The 19,276-nt window shown below is 39.6% G+C and overlaps 6 protein-coding genes across 7 annotated transcripts; 4 read left to right on the top strand and 2 right to left on the bottom strand.

Annotated features, from left to right (window-relative positions):
* Positions 1–65: 65 nt before the first annotated feature.
* LOC145701104 (glutamyl-tRNA(Gln) amidotransferase subunit A-like) lies at positions 66–2,682 on the bottom strand. Its single transcript, XM_081778333.1, has 9 exons — positions 2,537–2,682; positions 1,898–2,257; positions 1,689–1,829; positions 1,398–1,646; positions 823–1,356; positions 630–784; positions 434–590; positions 247–389; positions 66–205 (listed from the first exon to the last, which is right to left on the bottom strand). Exons 1-9 carry the CDS (start codon positions 2,607–2,609, stop codon positions 104–106), a joined length of 1,914 nt encoding a protein of 637 aa, XP_081634459.1. The 5' UTR covers positions 2,610–2,682; the 3' UTR covers positions 66–103.
* Positions 2,683–2,817: 135 nt separating this feature from the next.
* LOC145702712 (nuclear receptor subfamily 5 group A member 2-like) lies at positions 2,818–6,487 on the bottom strand. Of its 2 annotated transcripts, none has more exons than XM_081779972.1 (8): positions 6,023–6,487; positions 5,693–5,884; positions 5,115–5,650; positions 3,764–4,139; positions 3,654–3,722; positions 3,353–3,611; positions 3,043–3,171; positions 2,818–2,989 (listed from the first exon to the last, which is right to left on the bottom strand). In XM_081779972.1, the coding sequence occupies exons 1-8, from the start codon at positions 6,470–6,472 to the stop codon at positions 2,874–2,876; spliced, it is 2,127 nt and encodes a 708-aa protein (XP_081636098.1). In that variant the 5' UTR covers positions 6,473–6,487; the 3' UTR covers positions 2,818–2,873. The 2 variants fall into 2 exon arrangements, with proteins under 2 accessions (XP_081636098.1, XP_081636099.1); XM_081779973.1 differs by having other exon boundaries at positions 3,764–4,136.
* A 1,618-nt stretch (positions 6,488–8,105) lies between these two features.
* LOC145701103 (neuronal acetylcholine receptor subunit alpha-7-like) lies at positions 8,106–11,448 on the top strand. Its single transcript, XM_081778332.1, has 10 exons — positions 8,106–8,238; positions 9,246–9,555; positions 9,593–9,712; positions 9,949–10,051; positions 10,092–10,293; positions 10,349–10,537; positions 10,721–10,920; positions 10,963–11,107; positions 11,151–11,241; positions 11,285–11,448. The coding sequence occupies exons 1-10, from the start codon at positions 8,202–8,204 to the stop codon at positions 11,379–11,381; spliced, it is 1,494 nt and encodes a 497-aa protein (XP_081634458.1). The 5' UTR covers positions 8,106–8,201; the 3' UTR covers positions 11,382–11,448.
* A 116-nt stretch (positions 11,449–11,564) lies between these two features.
* LOC145701102 (uncharacterized) lies at positions 11,565–12,394 on the top strand. Its single transcript, XM_081778330.1, has 2 exons — positions 11,565–12,172; positions 12,215–12,394. The coding sequence occupies exons 1-2, from the start codon at positions 11,565–11,567 to the stop codon at positions 12,288–12,290; spliced, it is 684 nt and encodes a 227-aa protein (XP_081634456.1). The 3' UTR covers positions 12,291–12,394.
* Positions 12,326–15,507, top strand: LOC145701101 (uncharacterized). The gene is made up of 5 exons (XM_081778329.1): positions 12,326–12,488; positions 14,097–14,609; positions 14,654–14,745; positions 14,790–15,024; positions 15,070–15,507. The coding sequence occupies exons 1-5, from the start codon at positions 12,326–12,328 to the stop codon at positions 15,444–15,446; spliced, it is 1,380 nt and encodes a 459-aa protein (XP_081634455.1). The 3' UTR covers positions 15,447–15,507.
* Positions 15,508–15,756: 249 nt separating this feature from the next.
* On the top strand, positions 15,757–18,668 carry LOC145705271 (sodium-coupled monocarboxylate transporter 1-like). The gene is given in 8 exon segments (XM_081782728.1): positions 15,757–15,880; positions 16,241–16,326; positions 16,388–16,604; positions 16,665–16,926; positions 17,103–17,696; positions 17,768–18,048; positions 18,089–18,392; positions 18,434–18,668. Coding segments are annotated over 7 exon segments (1,866 nt in total). The 5' UTR covers positions 15,757–15,880; positions 16,241–16,290; the 3' UTR covers positions 18,606–18,668.
* The last annotated feature ends 608 nt before the right edge of the window (positions 18,669–19,276 follow it).

Here is a 19,276-nt window from a genome sequence, read left to right as displayed (position 1 = left end):
CTTTTGATCAATAAATTTGAAAGAAGACTTCTTTTTTCTCGCATCTTGTAAAAATATCCAAAGCATACAGTAATTTATATTCAGATAAAAATGTTACAGAAAATTATTCTTGTTTGAACGGAGGTGTGCTCAAATGAACTGGCTTTTTATAAGGTGCTTGGCTCTCCATAAAATCCGCGATTTCAAAAAGTCTCTTTTCGTCCCACTAGAAATACGGTTAAATCGGATCGTATGTTCTCCCCTTACCCATTTCGCTGCCATATGGAATCCATATGGTATGTTATTTTTGTCGTGGCCGAGTTGAACCATGATTCCGGGACAGCCAACAAAATTGAAGATTCGAGTGAAGTGGGAGATTTTGCCAACTGTTTTCGGATCAGCTCTTCCATCTGAAAAATACTCATAAACTAAGAAATTCTGGCTTTTATCTTACAGATATGGTCTTGTTCGCCAATTCGCACCATGGTTGTCCTTGACATTGGTGTTGCAATAATATCCATTTTCGGCCAAATGTCATTTTCGAAGATCCTCATGAATTTTGTTCTTATTTTGTTGGCGATGTAGTAATCGGTTGCTCTTGTGGACATGGCCTGAAGAAATTGATATATTTTCCTTTTTTCTCTTTTTACCTGAATATTGGATACCAATTCTACATCATAGTCGACCTTCTTGCCTTGCTGAGCGTATCTGACAACGTCGGAGGCGATTTCATTCGAGAAACATATCAAATGAGCTGCATAAACGAGGTCTTTCTCCGGCATAATGAAGTTAACAATTTCGGCACCTATTACTTTAGAAAAAATTAATCTTGTTTCTGAGTACCTTGGTCGATCATCCAATTAAGTCTTCGTTGAAAGTCCTGAAGAAGCACTTTTTCAACTCCATGCTGATTCCAATCCTGGTCGATTCCAACTCTCAGGCCTGCCAAACTTTTCAAGATAGTTTTCGGGATGGTGACTGCAGGTTGAATTCGACTCTGCTCCGATCCTTCTTTAAAGTCTGGGCCAGCAATCACAGCATACAATCTCGCACAGTCTTGAGGAGTATGTGCCATTGGTCCAGCTGCCGAGCAAGTTCCAGAGCTCGTGCCTCTTTGAGGAATTCTTCCGATAGAAGGAAAGAGACCGACCAAGTTGCAGTAGCCTGATGGAATTCGGACGGACCCACCACCATCAGTTCCGATCGCAAGAGGCATGATTCCAGAAGCAACGATTGCTCCGGCTCCGGAGCTTGATGCGCCACAGAAAAACTGATCATTGTAAGGGTTTCGGCAAATGCCATGGTCGGAGGAGGTGTTCGAGCCGAAGCAAGACAAGCCTTTTGGATGCATGTTTGTCAGACCAACAATTATCATTCCTAAATCATTCCAAAATATATCTAACCGGAATCTGACTGACCTTGGGCTCTGCATCGAGCAGTAATCGTACAGTCTTCGACAGCTGCGCCACCCTCGCAAAATTCAAGTCCATTTCGCCTTCTATGGCCTTCGATATCCAACTGGTCCTTCATTGCAATCGGCACACCGTCAAAAGGACCAAGAGGCTTTCCTTCAGCATATCGAGCGGCAGATTCTTTAGCTTGAGCGCGGACTTGATCAGGGAAATATTCGCACATCATGTTTAGTTTCCCGTTCAAAATTTCCAAATCTATCGAAGAATATTCGTCGAAAATGAGTTTAAAGGGTTTACCTTGTAAGAGCTTTTCGATGACATCAACTGGTGTATATTTTCCAGATTTGTAGGCCGTTGTGTAATCATCGATCGTTGTGGGAAGCCACGAGTCCGCTCTCTTCGTTGATTTTAGTGGGGAAGAAAGGTCGGGCTTATAATCTTACTTGGATTTTTCATGTTTCTAAGCGATAATTGCTGATGACTCATCAGCAATTATCAGTGATGACTCATCAGTGATGAGTCATTAAAATCCTTTCCTGTGACCACATCTTCTGGCTCAACATGTCCGATCGGATAGAAGGTCGCTCTGCAGGTCAAGGCCGCGTGTCTGACCAAATCGCGCATTCCAGTCTTGACTGGAATCGGCAAAAAGAACCACTTCCCAAATCGAGTCTTGAAAATATGGTTCTGGAATCGTAGCAACCAAGCTGGAGAATGTCCCGGTGCTGCGTCGCCAATGTGCGAGTCATTCGGGGCAAAATCGACGGCATCTCGGTTTACAAATTCTTCTTCAGCGGTGAAAATTTTCTCGACGAATAGTTTGTAAAAGCTGTATGATAACACAACAGGCACGCCTAACCAAGCCCCTAAAAATTGAAACATTTTTCTATTCCTGAAAAGTTTTCAAATTATATATCTGTCGCCAAAACCTTTATAAAGTGAATAGGGAAAAGTCTGATTTGGTTGAAATAAGTGTTTTTCTGACTTATAGTAATAAAATTATTTACGCGCGATTTTCCCTTAGTAGGGAAAAACCGCTTAGGCCACCTGTTTTATTGTCTCATGCCAATCTTTGGAGCTTCCAGCTATTAACACAATAATAAAAATAAAATTTGAATCAGAAAAAAATCATACTGTAAACTTACCAAGAGTATATCTTCTAACATAAGCCCGCTGAAAAACGGACCTCGCCATGTCATTTATTCCGATTGTCTGCATCTTCAACTCAAATTCTCTGAGTCTGGCGGAATTACCCGCAGAAAAACTCCTGAATTCAAACAAAAATTCAGAGTTTTAATATGTCTCTCTCAAATATTGACCAGGCTCACGCCTTCGGCAAAACAAACTCGGATTCTAGAGACAAGGAAGCATCTTTTTCAGTATCGATGATACTGTTTCCCGGAGTGATAACGCGCTAGTAGAACTTTAATGCAACTTTTATTCAAGAAATACTTTTAAATTGAATTGATACAGAATTTAAAATTATTGGTTCTTCTTTGTCAGAAGAATTTCACCAAGCAGTGACGATTGGGAAATGTACCCTTGGTTGAGTTTGTCAACAAACCAGTTTTCGATTTTGTTTGCAAGTCCTCGGAGGTCTGAGACAAGTGTAAATATGAACTCTATGATGAGAATTCTCATTTGTAGGTACCTGGAAGACGCATTAAATTTTGAACGTATCGGTCTGATGAATCTGGGTACTGAAGCTGGGTGTACTCGAGGAGGCAGGAGTTGATTCGCTCGGAGACTTTTTTCATAAACTGACCATTGCCTCGCGCTTCTGAATATTTTTATAACTGATTGACTTTAAACTTTAAAGTTTAAAGGATTGTATTCTGTATTGGTTTCGACATGACTACAAATATTTTGGAATTTATATCAAGTTGTTTTTGAAAATTTAATTAATATTTCATCAATAAAAATAACCGTTATGGTTTTCTGTAATGGCTCTTCACACTTACCTTTCGAGCTGAACAAAATCAAAAATTTCAAACACATAACTTCTGATCTATCAATTTGAAGCTCGCGAAATCGATCAGAAATGTCGCATAAGTCCTCGCAAATCTTCGTCCCACTTGCATCAAGAGCATTGTACAACTCATTGAGCGGTACGATCCTTCCAGTGACGAGTAGTAGATTATTTGAGTCAGCAAACCAGACTTGTCGGTACACATGATCGAGGATCATGAGTTCTATCCAGGCTTTTCGCAAAAGAATCATCTAAAACTCAAATAAAGCAACTTTTCTTGTCGATGATTGTACCTGATCTTCAGTATGAATTTGATTGAAAAACATGCTTTCTTTTGCCCAAACAACCATTGTATACAAAATCTGAAAATTATTAGCAAAAAAAAAATGCCAAGATCACTTACCTGTTCGACCATCTTCACAATGAGATTCACCAAATCCACTGTATCGACATCTTTGACTGCATGTTGAGCATCTTTTCTTAGCGATTCTTCTGGTATCCAGTGAGTGATCATCTTTTTCAAAAGCTCCTGATTCGAGAGCGTGAAAATATCGCTTTCTCCTGGCTCAAGTGAAGAAGGCCTGTGCCCGTGATTTCCTACACTTGCTCCGGGACCGACTCGTGGAGGATATGGCCAGGTTGAGCCATGGGGTGTTTGAGGAAAGCGATGATCATTGCTTCTTTGGGAAGTTGACTGTGGTGGATATTGATGATCTCGGGAACGGGAATAAGGGGACTCTCCATGGCGGAAGAATTCTCGATTTTCTTCGAATTGTCTACTGAACATTTAGAATCTTCGGAATTCCGCATTTTATATAATTATCATAATAAGTATGGGAAATCACTAATAATTTAGCTTTTTTTCTGGCTTAGAAGGGTCAGGATATAATACAGATTTAGAATCCGCAGAAGCTAAGGATCAGATTGACTATTGATAGTGGGGGGTCAACTCGTACCCTGAGGGCATTAAGGCACCTCCGAAGTCGGAAAATCCGGCCAACTTCGGAAATTTGAATTTTTGAACGCCCAAAAAAGCTTAACCTTAGCCCGCCAAGGTACACCACGACTCTTGAATCGGTCACATATTCGCTCACTGCGCTCGACACTAAAATTTTTTTCGGAAACGGAGGAAACGCTGAGACGGCATGATCGATTATCTATCGACCAAGGGCTTTTAGGCCTGTTTCTGATAGACGTTTGCGTCTGTAGACCCTTAATTTTCCAAAAAGTCCATGCACCATATATGGTGTCGAGCTACAATTGTTGCTACACCATATATGGTGTTTGTGGCGGGTACCCCAGCTTATTCCCAGCGATTTTGCTAAATGTTTACCCTGGTCTTCTTCTCTTATCCTCGATCTATGAATTTATAAACAATAATTTTTGATTGAATGAACTTCAGTATCGTCATTAGAACACTTCTATATGTCGTAAAAAATATTTTCCAACGAAGATATTTAGTAAAATATTGAGAAATTGAATATGGTGAAGCGATACAATGGAAGATGCACCATATTATATGGACCATATAATATGGTCCATATTATATGGTCCATATATGGTGTTCTTGGCGGGTACCCCAGAAAATCCACTTTTGGCGGGCTAAGGTTAATTATGAGTGATTTTCCCTTTTAATTAGTATCAATAATATTTACAAATCTTCCTTTGTTTTATCTTGTTTTCAATTTTCTTCGATCTCACGATAAGAAAAAAGCCTGGTTATTCCCATAAATATTCTATTTATGGTTTCTCACCTCATGAAACTTCTTGGTGGAATCGGCAATCCTGATCTCAGCCCATGCATCGAGCCATGCAAGTATCTCGAGTCAGCATACGCACTGTACCAAGAAAACCTTTCGCTGTCAGAGGGATGTGGCGGAAAAGGAGGATATCCTGGAAGATCGTAAGGATACCGCGGACCAGGGCCTCCTCTAGAATCGCGCTCAGAAAACAGCCGATCAAGCGCTCGTTCTTGTTGGCGCATGTGTGACTCGTAGTCCCGTTCAAGAGAGAAATGAGGAGGAACTCTGTAGGGGTTGAAATGAGAATTAGAGGGGCCACTTTCGCGGCGAATTTTGCCACAAGAACTTGACGTCTGCGAGCAGTTATCGCATTCAGTAACTGTCACTCTTCTTGGAACACTTTCAGATGTGACCGAAGGTGGATTAGACGAAGCCTTCCCATGGTTCATAGGATGGCCTTGAATCGCTCCTTGTTGACTCTGAGGTGGCTGAGCAAAACCAGTATTTTCAGTCGTCCCTTGTATGCTCAAATGCTCGTCGAAAATACCCTTGAATTCAAGGTTCGCTTCTATGAAAAATTTTTCAAATACCTTTGACGTTGATGGAGAGTCATTTTGACTCGTAGCAGCTAAAAGAGATGATGATGGAGCCTGAAGACTGATGGTTTTGTTCTGCATTTTCAGGGCTCGATCATGTTTGTAAAGAGGCCCAAATTTGTTTCGGCCGCCGCGAAGACGGTCTGCTCGGATGGCTTCTAGTTTCATTCCCATTCGCATACATTTCTAGAGAAAAAGTGATGGTACTTGCTACTTAAATCATACGTGGTTAAACTTGTAAACCCCAAAAAAATTGCGGTATAAAAAATTATAAACGACTAAAAACTCAATAAACTTATGGTTTGTCATAAAAATTCTACGAACCTGGTATCGACATGCAGGACATCTCTTTCTCTGAATCTTGTTGATCACACAATCTCCCATATCCACACATTGATAAGTCTTCTTATTCTGCACGGTTCTCTTGAAAAATCCTTTGCAGCTTTCGCATGTGAGAATTCCATAGTGATATCCCGTAATCTTATCGCCACAAATCGGGCAAGGTTCTTCGTATTCATAAATAAGCTTTTTTGGTCGAGTAATCGGCATTGCGGATGGAATCGGTTTCGGAACTTCAGATTGAATCGGTGCAGCGGAGGAAGTGATCATTTCGAAGGACGAAGAAACGGGTTCAGAAACAGTCGGGTGAGTGCCGAGAATACTGTCGAGCTCATTTGATCGAATGCTTGTATTTTCCGATACAGAGAGCTGATCCCCTAGCTCCGGCATAATCTCATCAAGGCTCAGGGTTTTTACAATATCTTCAAAGTTCATTTTAGGTTAATTATCAAGAGGTCTTTTCCTCAAATTAAACGGTGTTGGTGTTTTGACTGATAAGTATTTTAGGAACTGTAAATCTAGCTGCCTCTTCCTGTGGGTTGAATTGCGCAGGCGGTATCTCGGAGTTGATGGTTTCGAGGTCGATTTCGTTGTCCTCGTTGTTGGAGGCCATATAATCTCTGCCATCAAACAGATCCATTGGGAATGACATTTACAGAAGAAGAAACTCCTTGCTTCCGCAAATTTGCAATCGAAAGCATACGCCTTCGTTACTGAAGTGCTTCCTGACTATTCGATTTATTCTCTGTCTGCTGGAAAGAAACCTCTTCAGCTAAGGAAAAGAGCCAAGGTCAAAACAGTAAAAAGGAACTGGAGGTAGAGGACAGAGACGTTCCAAAAACGCAGTTGTTGTTACGACATGGTCACTTGATCAATAATGATACGCTCATTTGGCCAAACTTTGCATGTTTGCACGGCCTTGCGCAGATTTGAAATCAAGGACGATTGAGGAGTTTGTTTATTTATGACGACAATTAGTTTTTTACTAGTAAAGACTAAATAAATAACTGGAAAAAAAGAAGATGAGAAATAATTGAGCCTCATTGTCGAGATTTGACACGCCCGGGCCGGCGCTCCATGATGAATGTGCGAAGTCGGAAGTGATTTCGGATACATGTCAAATCGTCTTCCTCGTTTTCGAATTCATGGTCAATTTAGAAAATTGGAACGGGTTCAGATACCGGGTGTGATTTTTTTAGCTATCTGCAAATAAAAAGTAACTACAGTAACGTTTCATTCAGCAGGCCTAATTGAAAACCGCAGATTTAATTTTTCTTCTGAGTCGTGGGTCAAAAACGAGCGACTTATTCGAATATAAGTTTGGGATAAACTTGATCCAGGGCGTTGAAAAGCGCGTTTCCGAATTCTTCACACCTGGTGGTGTAAATTGAGCTGGATAAGAATGGCTCTTGCGTTTCCATAAATAATGAGTTTAAAAAAATCTTGACGTCTTCTTCGGTCAAGTTACAAAATGACTACTTGATGAGATGATAAAAAATGCCTTCTTTCATAATTTTCAAAAAGATAATTGATAATTTGATTTCGCGAAATTAGTTGTTCAAAAGATGGATTTCAGAGGGATCAGAAATGAAATTAACTGCGGATTTGGACAAGGACAGACTCAGTAATCACGCTGAGATACTGTTTATTTCAAGCGGATGAAAACAAGCTTCGCGGGGATTTAGCGAGTCAGACTTGTGTAATAAAAGGGGTCTACTGGAGTTCATCAAAATAAAATTGAATAAGCCATTTGAAAGGGCAAATAAAGACTGCACTTTAACAGACTTACTTGATATAATAGATATGTTAAGGAACTTTACTAGAAAAAAATCCGCTAAAAAGGGGACCTGCTTTAGATATCCGTGGATTCTTCCCCGTTAGGATAAGAAAACGGCTATTTTATTGAAGATATTTCAGAGCATTGGGGCAGCTGTTCTCCGATCATCCCTTTCTCCAAAAGTATGAATGTGTGTTTTCGAGTAACTCACCACTTTTCCTCCTTTAGCGCCCGCTCGTGATAGATTTTAGTTGACGACGCGCGCCCGCCGCGCTCTGCCAAGATCAAAAATCAGAGCTCGAAAAATGAGTTGATCCCACTTTTTCCTAAAAATTCAAAAAAGAGATCATTTGATACAAAAAAAAGAGGAAAATTTCGACTTCAAATATGTTATTCTTGAAGATTTTACTTTTACTAAAGATAGGTAAGGGCGTGTTTTTTACAGCGATAAGCGCAAATCGCAGCGGGAGATCTTGATCAGAGCGTGTATCGGCATCTTGACTGGGATTATCAAGAGATTTGTGCTGTAGCTCATTTGTTGTCATCAATTTCAACTTGAATTTGACAAGTCCTGAATCAAGATAACAGAAATAATTGTTAAAATACTGATAAAAACCTTTCCTATCATTTATTCTGCCAAATCAGAAAAAATGGCAAAATTGATTTCGACACCCATAAAATTTGATTTTTTTCATCAAAGTTTCGGTCAATGACAGGTAAATAAAGATAGATATCTAGGTAGAAATAAGAAGGTCTTGGCACTCGGATTAAGTTCATGTTCTGGCCTGGCTCCAACATATGGCGGGTATTTCACGGACTTGGGGATAAAACAGATTGAAATACAATTAGGGAACCAAAGGTGCTTGGATCGTGTCTTTACTTGTCTACTCATTACTCCTTGCAAGTAGGAATAGTTTATCTACTGAAGTAACAGCTAAATTTCAATCTCGTTTCATAAGATCTTATGTCCAAAATAAAAGTAAAAAATGTTAAAAGCAATCGATGTGAGACAGAACTTCAATAAATAACTTGACGGGCGGAATATTGTGATCATTGTTGAACTTTGTGAGAAAAACGGGATTTCGCGGTGGGGATCCCCATCAAGCACGCTTATTTCTACTCAGCAGGAAAACAACGGGCTCGCGCCCCGGGCAAAAGCGCTATACAAAAGTTGGGGTATCGATTACGCGTTCCTTCCGGTTCGTGCCGCAAATGAAAAATACGTCTTTGAATAAAGAAAATAACACAAAAAAAGTTCTTTCTGAATATTTAATTTTAATATAAACCGAATGACTACAAGGAGGATGTATTAGGTAAACGAGGTACAAATTGATCATCGAGATTTACTCTGTTAAAAATTTTATACATATCATTTTTTAATCGCTGTTATGGTCTCTAAAATATAAATATAAATCTAATATTATACTTCAGTACATTGCCGATATGACGAAAACTTATTATTAACCCGTCTACTGGATGGCTACCGCCTTGAATTCCACAAGTCCACCGACTGCCCTCTAACAGAAGAACTAGGAAGGACGCTTTTTGAATTAGACCCTCTGAACGAACAAGCAGTGCCGAATTCTTGTGTTCGATATGTTGAAGACGGATTTGCGAAATACAACTCAATGGTCCGTCCAGTTGCGAATTTTTCACAGGCGCTTGATGTTGCGATGGAATTGACGCTCCTGCAGATTATTGAGCTCAATGAGAGGGATCAATATCTGATGACTTCGATGATGTAAGTTTTTCTTGCCGATTTCTGTATATTTTTTCAGGTATTCATTCAATTGGACCGATACCTACCTTACCTGGCGGCCGAGCATGAACGGCGGCGTCGACAAGATCGTCATTGCACCTTCAAAAATCTGGACCCCAGACATTCTCCTTTATCAAAGGTACCGATTAAGGGAACCTCAGTTTTTGGCTTTCCTGCTGCTAGATGTTGTGTTAACTTTGCTTTGAACTAATCAATAGTTGGTAGGTTTCGGCTTGGAGTGAATAATTCTCTGTTCGTAAGAGATCATCCCTCTCGCGACACTTTCATTTTTGAAATCATCGTTGATTTCAAAAATCATTTTCCTTCATTATCATTTTGACTCTCTAAAAATTCATTTGATACCATCCATTTCAGTATCCAAGATGGCTTCGACTCCAAATTCGCTTCAAACATCGAATGCTACTCTAATGGAGCTTGCCTTTGGCTTCCTCCTGCGATCATTCAGAGCTCTTGCGAGGTGAAGGACACTTAGTTTTTAGGTGATCATGAGAGTTTAGGTCGATATGACATTCTTTCCTTTCGATACTCAAGAATGCGTGATGAAATTTGGCTCCTGGTCGTATACAAAGAATTACTTGAACATTATGATCAACAATCCCACAAACGCCATCGTTGGCGGAGGGCAGAAAGGAGAGATTCTGATTGATCCAGCACAGTATATCAAGTCCACTGAATGGGAAATCGTCGGAAAAGGAAAGGGTTTCATAAATTTTTTCTCATTTTCGCGACAAGACAATTTCAAACCCGAAAAAAGAGTGCATGCTTAGTGAGACTCTCTACGAATGCTGTCCAAATTACTATCAAGATATCACTTACAAGCTCAAATTGAAGCGTTACGTCTTTTATCCGACCCTTACATTGGTTCTTCCTTGCGTAATGACTGCGATGCTGATTGTATTGACCTTTGTGCTGCCTCCAGATGCTGGTGAAAAAGTTGGATTGAGTACGTTTTAGATAGATCTCAAAGTATTTTCAGTGAAGTTATGAACAGACGTTAATTATAATAAGGCGGAAATAGACATTTCTATCATCCTCTAGGAGTTATCATTAGAAATCGCTTCATTTTAAATTTTGAAATGCCATTTTTAAAATTTGAGAAGCAAATTATGGTCATCAAAAATTTTAGATATCACGATCTTGCTGGCTATGGTCGTTTTCATGGACCAATTATCACAACAAACACCACCAATGCCATCAAGTCTTCCTGTTATCGGCCAGTTTTTCGTCGCTTCCATGATCATCATTGCTGTTTCAATGTTTTCAACGATCTTTTGCCTCAAGCTTCATCATACTCAAGGCAGAGAAGCTAGACAAATGCCGAAATGGGTAATGCTTCGCTCACATTTTCTTTGAAACAAGTGCTTTTAGGTTCGATTTTTACTTTTGGATATTATGCCCATCGTGCTGTTTATTCATCCCCCTCCCGATCCACCTGTTGATTTGGACGAAGAAAACGCAAAGCAGGATCTTATTGAATTCAGTGGCAATTCAGAGTTTTACTTTATTTATAAAGGTTTCTTCTTGATCGATTTTCATTACAATAATTGAAATTCTAGAGCTTAAATTTATATCCGATCGCATGAGAGAGCAAGACAACGATGGATCGTATGAAGATGAGTGGAAATACGCCGCACTGGTCCTAGATAGGTTTGATTGAAATTATGGCTCTTGAAAGAAATAAAAAATTAAGGGCGTGTGCTTGGCTTTTTCTCGGCGGCCTGAGCATTTCATTCCTTGCCACAATCTGCTCCGCCCCGGGAATCTTCTACTCAATCGAAAGCCACTGAAAATTTCTTGCAACTTGCATCCAGCCAACAAATTTCTTTTCTACCTGTGCCTTATGACAATCTTCGAATAAATTTTTTCTCTTGTCAAAAATAAAAAAAAAACAGAAAAAAAGCGGAAGATAAGATAAATCTCCGGGCAAATTAACAAGAATGACTCAGAAAGTAGAAAAAAATAGAGAGAGGATGAGGCGAAATATAGATATTTGGAAAGCTTTGAATATTTTTCTGATCATTTGGCTCTTCCATTTGGCGAAGAAATCTGGCGAAATCAAGGAGAAAAAGGTGTACCTTGGAATTTTTACGTCAACAAGAGATTATGAAAATCGCGCTGCGCAACGAGAAACCTGGCTGAAGACATCCAAATTCAAGTACAGATTCCTTCCGGATGCTTGGTCCAAAAAGTTAGAACACGAGTCAGAGAAATTCCAAGACATTATTTTTCTTGGAAACACAACCGGCCGAGGAGGGGCAAGATTGTACAATTGGCTTGAATACGCGATCTCGGAGTTTCCGAAAAATTCGCTTATCGGAATTACCAATAGTGATTTCTATGCCTGCGAAGATCTTTACACAACCGTACAAGAATACAATAGGCAACGTCGAATGGTTTTCGGCTGGTGGCACGACCGCGATCCAAACTGGCTAGACGAACGATTTCCAAATACAAAGCACCGACCAAATGAGCAGTTTGTTGTGATCACGTGGGAACTTGCAGCGGAGATTCTAAAATGGCCATATTGTCTACCAAGCAAAGATGGGGCGAAATGCAATATTGACAGTGGAAAATACCGGTTAGAGGACTTAGACTTCGCTTCATCAAATTATCAATTTAGGGTTGATACTACTCATGCTGGCTCATCTCTTGGAGGCTGGCTTGGAGATATCGGAAATATCACAGGAATTAGGTAATGTTCTCTTCTCAAACTTTATGAAAAGAATCAAGAATGAATGATGAAATGGCACATCTCACTCCTTTCTCAAAGGATCGCTATCCAAATCCAATCAACGAAAAATTCTGCAAGCACTTCTTGTCGTACCACAAATCGACTGCAGAACTAATGCGGCATCTTCACTGTCACGATGAGCTTCTTGAAGAAAAACGAATCTGTAGAAAAGTCGAAACATTGAAAGAGTTTCAAATACAATTTTGAAAAAAGAGGATTTATTTTTATTCACGCAGGAATTTCCAAACGAATCGCATAGTGCATGTGCGGTTTTTTGCAGCATCGGGACGCGACGACAAACATGGCAAAAAGCTAGAATGATCAATTTCTCTTACGATATAAAATTGAGGACTCTGTACATTGGATTTGATTTTAATAGTTTTACAAATGATTAATCAATGGATAAAGTCATATTTGAGAAATAAACAATCTCATTATGGTTTTTCAAATTCGAACTTACGGAGAGAAACATCGACGAGAAAATCACCCCAACTGAAATGCTAAAATTCATCTTCAAGTCCAAGTACATTTTTTTTCCCTCTCTCTACCTGGTTCCAATGACGTGAAATTCTTCTTCAGACAGAGCTCTTAATCATTCATGTCTCCAAGTTTGCTGCATCAGCTTGTTAGTACCAGCTGCTTACAGTAACTGGCTGGAAAGATTAAGAGCTCCGTCTCTTTTGGGATCCCGAATTCAGTCAAAAAAGACTGCCAAGGATTTCTCATCTTTATTTTTCTCTATTTTCTAAAGACTCAAGCAATCTGACGAGTTTTTTTTTAATCTCGTCTACTACATGTCAAATCTTGTCAGGAGCGTTTTCATTCTGAGCGCTTCAGATTCTTTGACAAGCATTGAAAAATTAAATTGAACAAAGTGGTTTATTTTCTTTGAATAAACTCGCTTTCGAGCAAATCGATGGAGAATTTTCGAGGTATTTCAGGCTGGTGGATGACGATTTCCGAAAGCACTCGTGTCATTTTGTACATTACTTCTGATGTCCGCGATCGTCTTCTTTCCTCAACTAAAATAATTGTTCCCTTTCCTTTCCTTTAAATTTCATTCTTACACATTTTTGAGAGGTAAAATTTGATGATCCAAAACAGTGGAAAAGATGAAATCGCAAAGAAAAAGATCTTCAGTCGCTCATCTTCAATAACCGCCATTTCTCATTTTACTTTCTCGTTCTGATGGGATTGATCTTCAGCACATCTTTCTACGTAAAAGTATCAGTGAAACGAAGCGGGGATTAGCCGGCTCAAACGGGCAAATATAGACACTGTTTTGTCCTAGTGTGGAAAGAGTCGTTCAGTTAGATTATATAAACTATTCTTATATTATAGAAGCCTAATTTTAAAACCAAAATACCGTATTGCATATACGTCGAAAAGAAATTTACACTATGGCAGCATAATCCCGTTGATAAAGAATAAATCTTGAGTCACTAAAACTAGAAAAGAATGCACGGAGGGAGAATGGGGTCATGAAAAATTTTCTAGATGATTGTTTTTAACTTTTGCATTATCACTTTTTCTTATCATTCCAATTTGGAATTTCCAAAGAGAGAACATAATGGAAAAAGAGGATGAATTATCGCCAAATCAGTTATTTGCTGAAAAACTGGCAATAAATGATGAAGTCGGAGGTGACAACTTATCCGCAGGAACTTCTTCTGGTACCATTCAGGGACAAATAGGAATGTTTTCAATTAACAGAAGTTTTTTTTTCTTTAAAATATTGTACAAGAAATATTGTATAAGAAAAGTTAGAAAGCATACAAAGTCGAAAATGCCTTCGATGCCAATTACACTACATACGAACAAGGTGGCGATATTCCTGGATTTTACGAAGGACCATGGTTTCCTGGGCAAGAAATGAACAGGGACTTTGACTATGGATATCGGGATGAAGATTTGATTCAAATTCTCTTTGCCCAGCTTGAAGAAACGAAGCAATCTGTAAACGAAGCCATAACGAAACAACCCTCGATCGAAAGAATGTTTAACCATATCATCCGTCTAGCTAAGGAAGCAAACTACACGGATGAAGGCGCGGAGGTATTCACCTACGTTTACGTCCATTTCATGATCGAGCACAATTCCTTCGTACCCAGCGAGGAATTGAACAAAATGGGCAGCCAGATCGCCCTGAATTACATCATCAACTATTCGGCTAGCGTCGGTCGTCATTATGAAAAAGAACCGATAAATAACTTCAAATGGAATCCGCAAATTAAAGAAAAAGCGCTGTTTTCGATTCTTGATTTCGATAAGACGCAACTAAAAGGCAAGAAAAAGAGTTTCTATAAAACTAGAGAAACTTTCTTTTAGAAAACAACCCTGAAGAAAGCTCTCATCCCCAAAATCAAGAGGAAGATTCTTTGACGAAGGAAACTGATCAAGCAAAAAATGAGATAGAAGAGGTAATCAAGGTTGCGTCGAAGAATTCTTGCAAAAGGTATTTTAGGCACATCAACCCGAGAAAGAAGAAGTGTCAGTTTTCGAAGAGGAAGACTACTTCACTCCAATTTTCACTCTTCCACGTGACGATGAGCTTTTTGGAAAGTGGCCGTTCAAGTACGCGACCGTCTACGGCTACCGAAATGACCCAAAGAAGCCGCACGATCTTTTCAGCGTTTTCGAGCCGCACATGATTTACAAAGAGTTCGAGCAGATGGAGAAGATGAAATTGGTTAAACAAGGTTTGGAACCTTTTCTTTTTCATTTTTGACAATGATGTTTCTTAGCTCAATCGAAGCCCGACATAAAAACTGAACTCGTCTGCCCCGAAACATCACAGGTTCCACCTACCACACTTTCACCTTCTGCCACCATCAAAACTGAGCAAACGGACAATAACTTCCAGTCTGGCTCCGTTTTGCCCGTCCAGTGCGACGTCATCAAGCCAAAATACATTAAGCTCATCGATGGAACCACCTTCGTCAACGGAGAACAAGTCAAAAAGTACGAGATCGAAGAGAAGAAGCAAAAGTATCAGAAGCTCCCAGCTTGGATGCCAAAAGTCACTCGAACTGAAATAGCTGTTGGCGAACGAATGGCAGAAAATAACCAAGAATCTCCTTTTGACCCGAAGCCTTATTGGAGCACTGATGCTTCTTTCTAACCTGCCCCTTCGAAAGTTCAAAATACTTTTCAGCTATAAATACTCCATAATAAACACCTTTTGCCGAACACAAGGTTTCTCCTTGACTTATCAAGAAGAGCAATCAAGCAGCTAGAACGTTCGAGAGAGCGACTCATCAGCGAACCCCTTCCTTGAGTTCAACCACTTATCGATTTTTTGTCAGGCAAAGCTCGAAGCATTGTTCAAGGGATTCTTTCACTGAGCAAGAATAAACGAGCCTAGAACGCTTAACTCAGCAGTCTTCATTTCACCTTCTTCTACAGAGCCTTCTTTTTCGCCCGAGGCAAGCTCTTCCAGGTGAAGTTCATCTTAGTTTCAAGCAGCTGAAAGTTTGAAGCGACAAATATGTTGTTTAAAATTGAAAGTTTTGGTAAATTTTATCAGAGATTGATCTGTTCCGTGGTATTTTTAAGGTAAATAAGGTTGGTTTGGGCCTGAGAATGATATAATAATTAACCCTCTTTTGGGTGCGGAATTATTGATCTGGAGGTTCCAGAAGCCAAAATTGTCCGATAGCATTTATTTCGAGCTCTTGCGCAACTGCTCCTTTTTACAAAAATGACATAACGACTTAGTATATAAACTATGATCGAATGCTTTCCCTTACCAAAATAAAGCGAAACGCATTTGAAACGAAAAATTCGTGTCTTGAAAAATCAACTTTTTTCTTTACATTTCTGCTTTGTGAACAGGTAGCTATTTTAAATTTGAGCGCACGGAAGTGCAAATTTTTAACAGTCTTTTTTTAAACTAGCTGGTCAAATAAAGTTTAGTTAAAAGTACTGTCAATAGAAACAGTCAAGAGAGAAGGCAGAACTGGGCGATGGAGACGAGCAATTGCTACGAAAATGACTATCAGGTAAAATTGCTCAAGAAGCACTTTTCCATGCCGCTTCCTGTTGAATTATCTCATTGTTAAGGTCACTTGCCTTTTCAAAACGCTGTTTTCGGGACCCGATTATGCGGTTTTCAGCTGCATGCTTATCGTTTCAGCCCTGGTGGGAATCTATTTCGCTTATCAGTCGAGAAGGAAGACGGAAAATGTTAATGACTATCTAATGGCTGGAAGATCGATGCACTTTTTTCCAACTTCATTGTCGATTATGTGCACAGCTCTTTCGGCGATCACTATTCTAGGTAGATTTTGAAATGAATGACAATTTGATGAATGAAAATTTGAATGACAGAAAAAATAAGGGACACCGGCTGAGTTTTACAATTACGGATCAATGTACATTTGGTCCATTGCCGGATACTTCATGGCCATTTCTTTTTCGAACGAAATCTTTATCCCCGTCTTCTACAAACTGGGAATCAACACGACTTATGAATACTTGGAGCTGAGATTCGGCCGAAAAGTAAGAAATGCGACTACGATTATGTTTATGGTGGCGAATGTGATTTCGACGGGGGTCGTTATTTACGCTCCTGCCACCGCGATTTCAGCTGTCACAGGAACGTTACAGTATTTGTCTGTCAGGAACAAGCAAATTTGATCTTGAGTCTAGACGCTTTTTTAGCGAAATTTCATTACAGTCGCAACAGATTGTAACTCAAACAAGGCATGTCTTATACCCTGTTTCAGAAAGAACAAATTCTTGATTGAACCGGGGCTTTTTATTACAGATTTAACAGATTGTAACTCAAACAAGGCATGTCCCTCGATTTGGCAATTCTGACGACAGGTCTTGTTTGCATCTTTTACACCACTCTCGGCGGAATGAAAGCAGTTGTCTGGACCGACGTCGTCCAATCACTCTGGATGCTGACAGGGCTTATGGCAGTGATCATCTTCACTCACATCAAAGTCGGATACGGCAAGATCTTCGAAATGGCAAATTTAACCGGAAGAACAGAATTCTTTCGCAGCTCCTGGGACCCGACAGTTCGCGATTCTCTCCAAGCATATTTGATCGGAAAATTCTTCGGAATCGAAGGCTATGCCTTCGGCTGCTCACAGAACTTTGTCCAGCGATTTTTGAGCTGCAAGAGTTTAGCGCATGCGAAAACAGCCGGATATATGGCGATCGGATGGCTTTCGATAATTCTCATGTCTTGCTTGTTCACTGGATATACTCTAGTCTACTACTATGAGCTTTGCGATCCAGCGGCCGCGGGCTTTTTGGAATCTACAGATCAGCTGATGCCCTTCTTGACAAATTTTCTCTTTGTTGAGTACCCGGGGCTAAGTGCAATTTATATTTCTGGCGCTTTTGCTGGCTCTCTCAGGCTAGGGTTGCGAAAGAGAACCAAATTAGAAGCAGCCAATCGAAAATCAATTTGTCAACCCTAGTTTTTAGCTCAGTAAGCTCCTTTATTAGCTCAATGGCGAATGTAATTATGACCGACATGATCGGAGAAAGAGCCTCAAAACTTGGAAAAGTAAAACAGGTTATTTTGGCGAAGAGTTTGACTTTATTTGTTGGATTCGTGTGCATTGGCTTTGCCTATCTATCGACTCTCCTGAAGGGTGGTGTGATTGAAGTTGTATTGAGTATTGGCGCCATTATTGCTGGGCCTGTTTATGCAGTTTTTATGATGGGAGTTTTCTTTCCGCTGATTGAGGAAATAAGTGCCTTAGGTAGATCCGCGCGCTTATCTTTTATATATCTTTCATTTAGTCGGTCTATTGTGCGGTGTCGCAGCGTGTACCTGGTGCTACATCGGAAGAAACATCTACCCAGTGCCAACTGAAATCGTCGAAAAATCTTTCCGAATTCCAGTCAACACTGATAGATGCACCTTTGAAAACGGAACAAGCTACCCAATCGAAATAAACGAATCCGAGTTCGTCGAAAACTCCGGGATCCTCTCGTTTTACAATATTTCTTACCACTATATTGGAACTCTTGGCTTCACAGTAACAGTTGCAGCGAGCTTTTTAACGGCTTTGATTGTCATGGGAAGACGTCGATTTCACCACACGTAAGTTTTGGTCAGATTTTTCAATCTCAAAATGATTTCAGAAAACAACAACGAGACGCTCGACTTCACTGCTTCGTTTTCAGCGATATTGCCAAAAAATGTGGCTACAAGCGTTCATTAGATTTCTGGCACAGATCGGACTCAGATGACGATCTCCACGAAAAAATCATTGATGAAGAGAAAAAAGAAGAAGCCTTTTCTACTGATTTTTAACTCTCACCTGACATGCTAAAAGTAATTTTTGCGTTTAAATAAATCTTCAACGTCCCTTATAAATTAAGTAAGTGTCACGGTCTTAAAATTAACAGGACGTAAAAAGCTCGAAGTTCAAAACAAAAATCAACAAATTTAATGACTCTTTAATCATCCGGCTTTTACGTATTGAAAATGAAACCATAAATTTTAATGCTACTTTCAGATGGTGTTAGGAAGAGTCCGCTCCTATCGCAAGAGAAGTAAAGATGTTGATTTGACAATCGTAAACAAAATCATCAATAAAAAGCGAGTGAATTTTCATACTATCGTTAAGTTCTTGTTTATTAATATTGAACTAAAATTTGATCAATAGATTTCTTGAGTTATAAAATGATATTTTCATATCTCCTGGTTTTTTGTCAGAGAGCATGTTCTTCAGTTGGTTATGATTATCAGATTCCCAGAGAGCAATTATTATGGAGGAGATAACTGGTGGAAACTACAACAAATTTATAAGCCCTGTGGCGCTAGGCCAAGGCTTAGGTCCCAAGTAAGACTTTTGTCATAGAATTGAAAAATAAGGATTTTTAGTTATGGCACTCTCAATAGAGCCGGAAGTAAAAATATTGAAAAAATCAAAATTATTTGCGAAAATTCAAAATCGCAGATAAAAAAAGACCATGGAATGT

Source organism: Oikopleura dioica, chromosome PAR, assembly GCF_907165135.1.
Source record: "Oikopleura dioica chromosome PAR, OKI2018_I68_1.0, whole genome shotgun sequence".
Classification (NCBI taxonomy): domain Eukaryota; kingdom Metazoa; phylum Chordata; class Appendicularia; order Copelata; family Oikopleuridae; genus Oikopleura; species Oikopleura dioica.
This window is presented reverse-complemented; position numbering and strand designations above follow the sequence as displayed.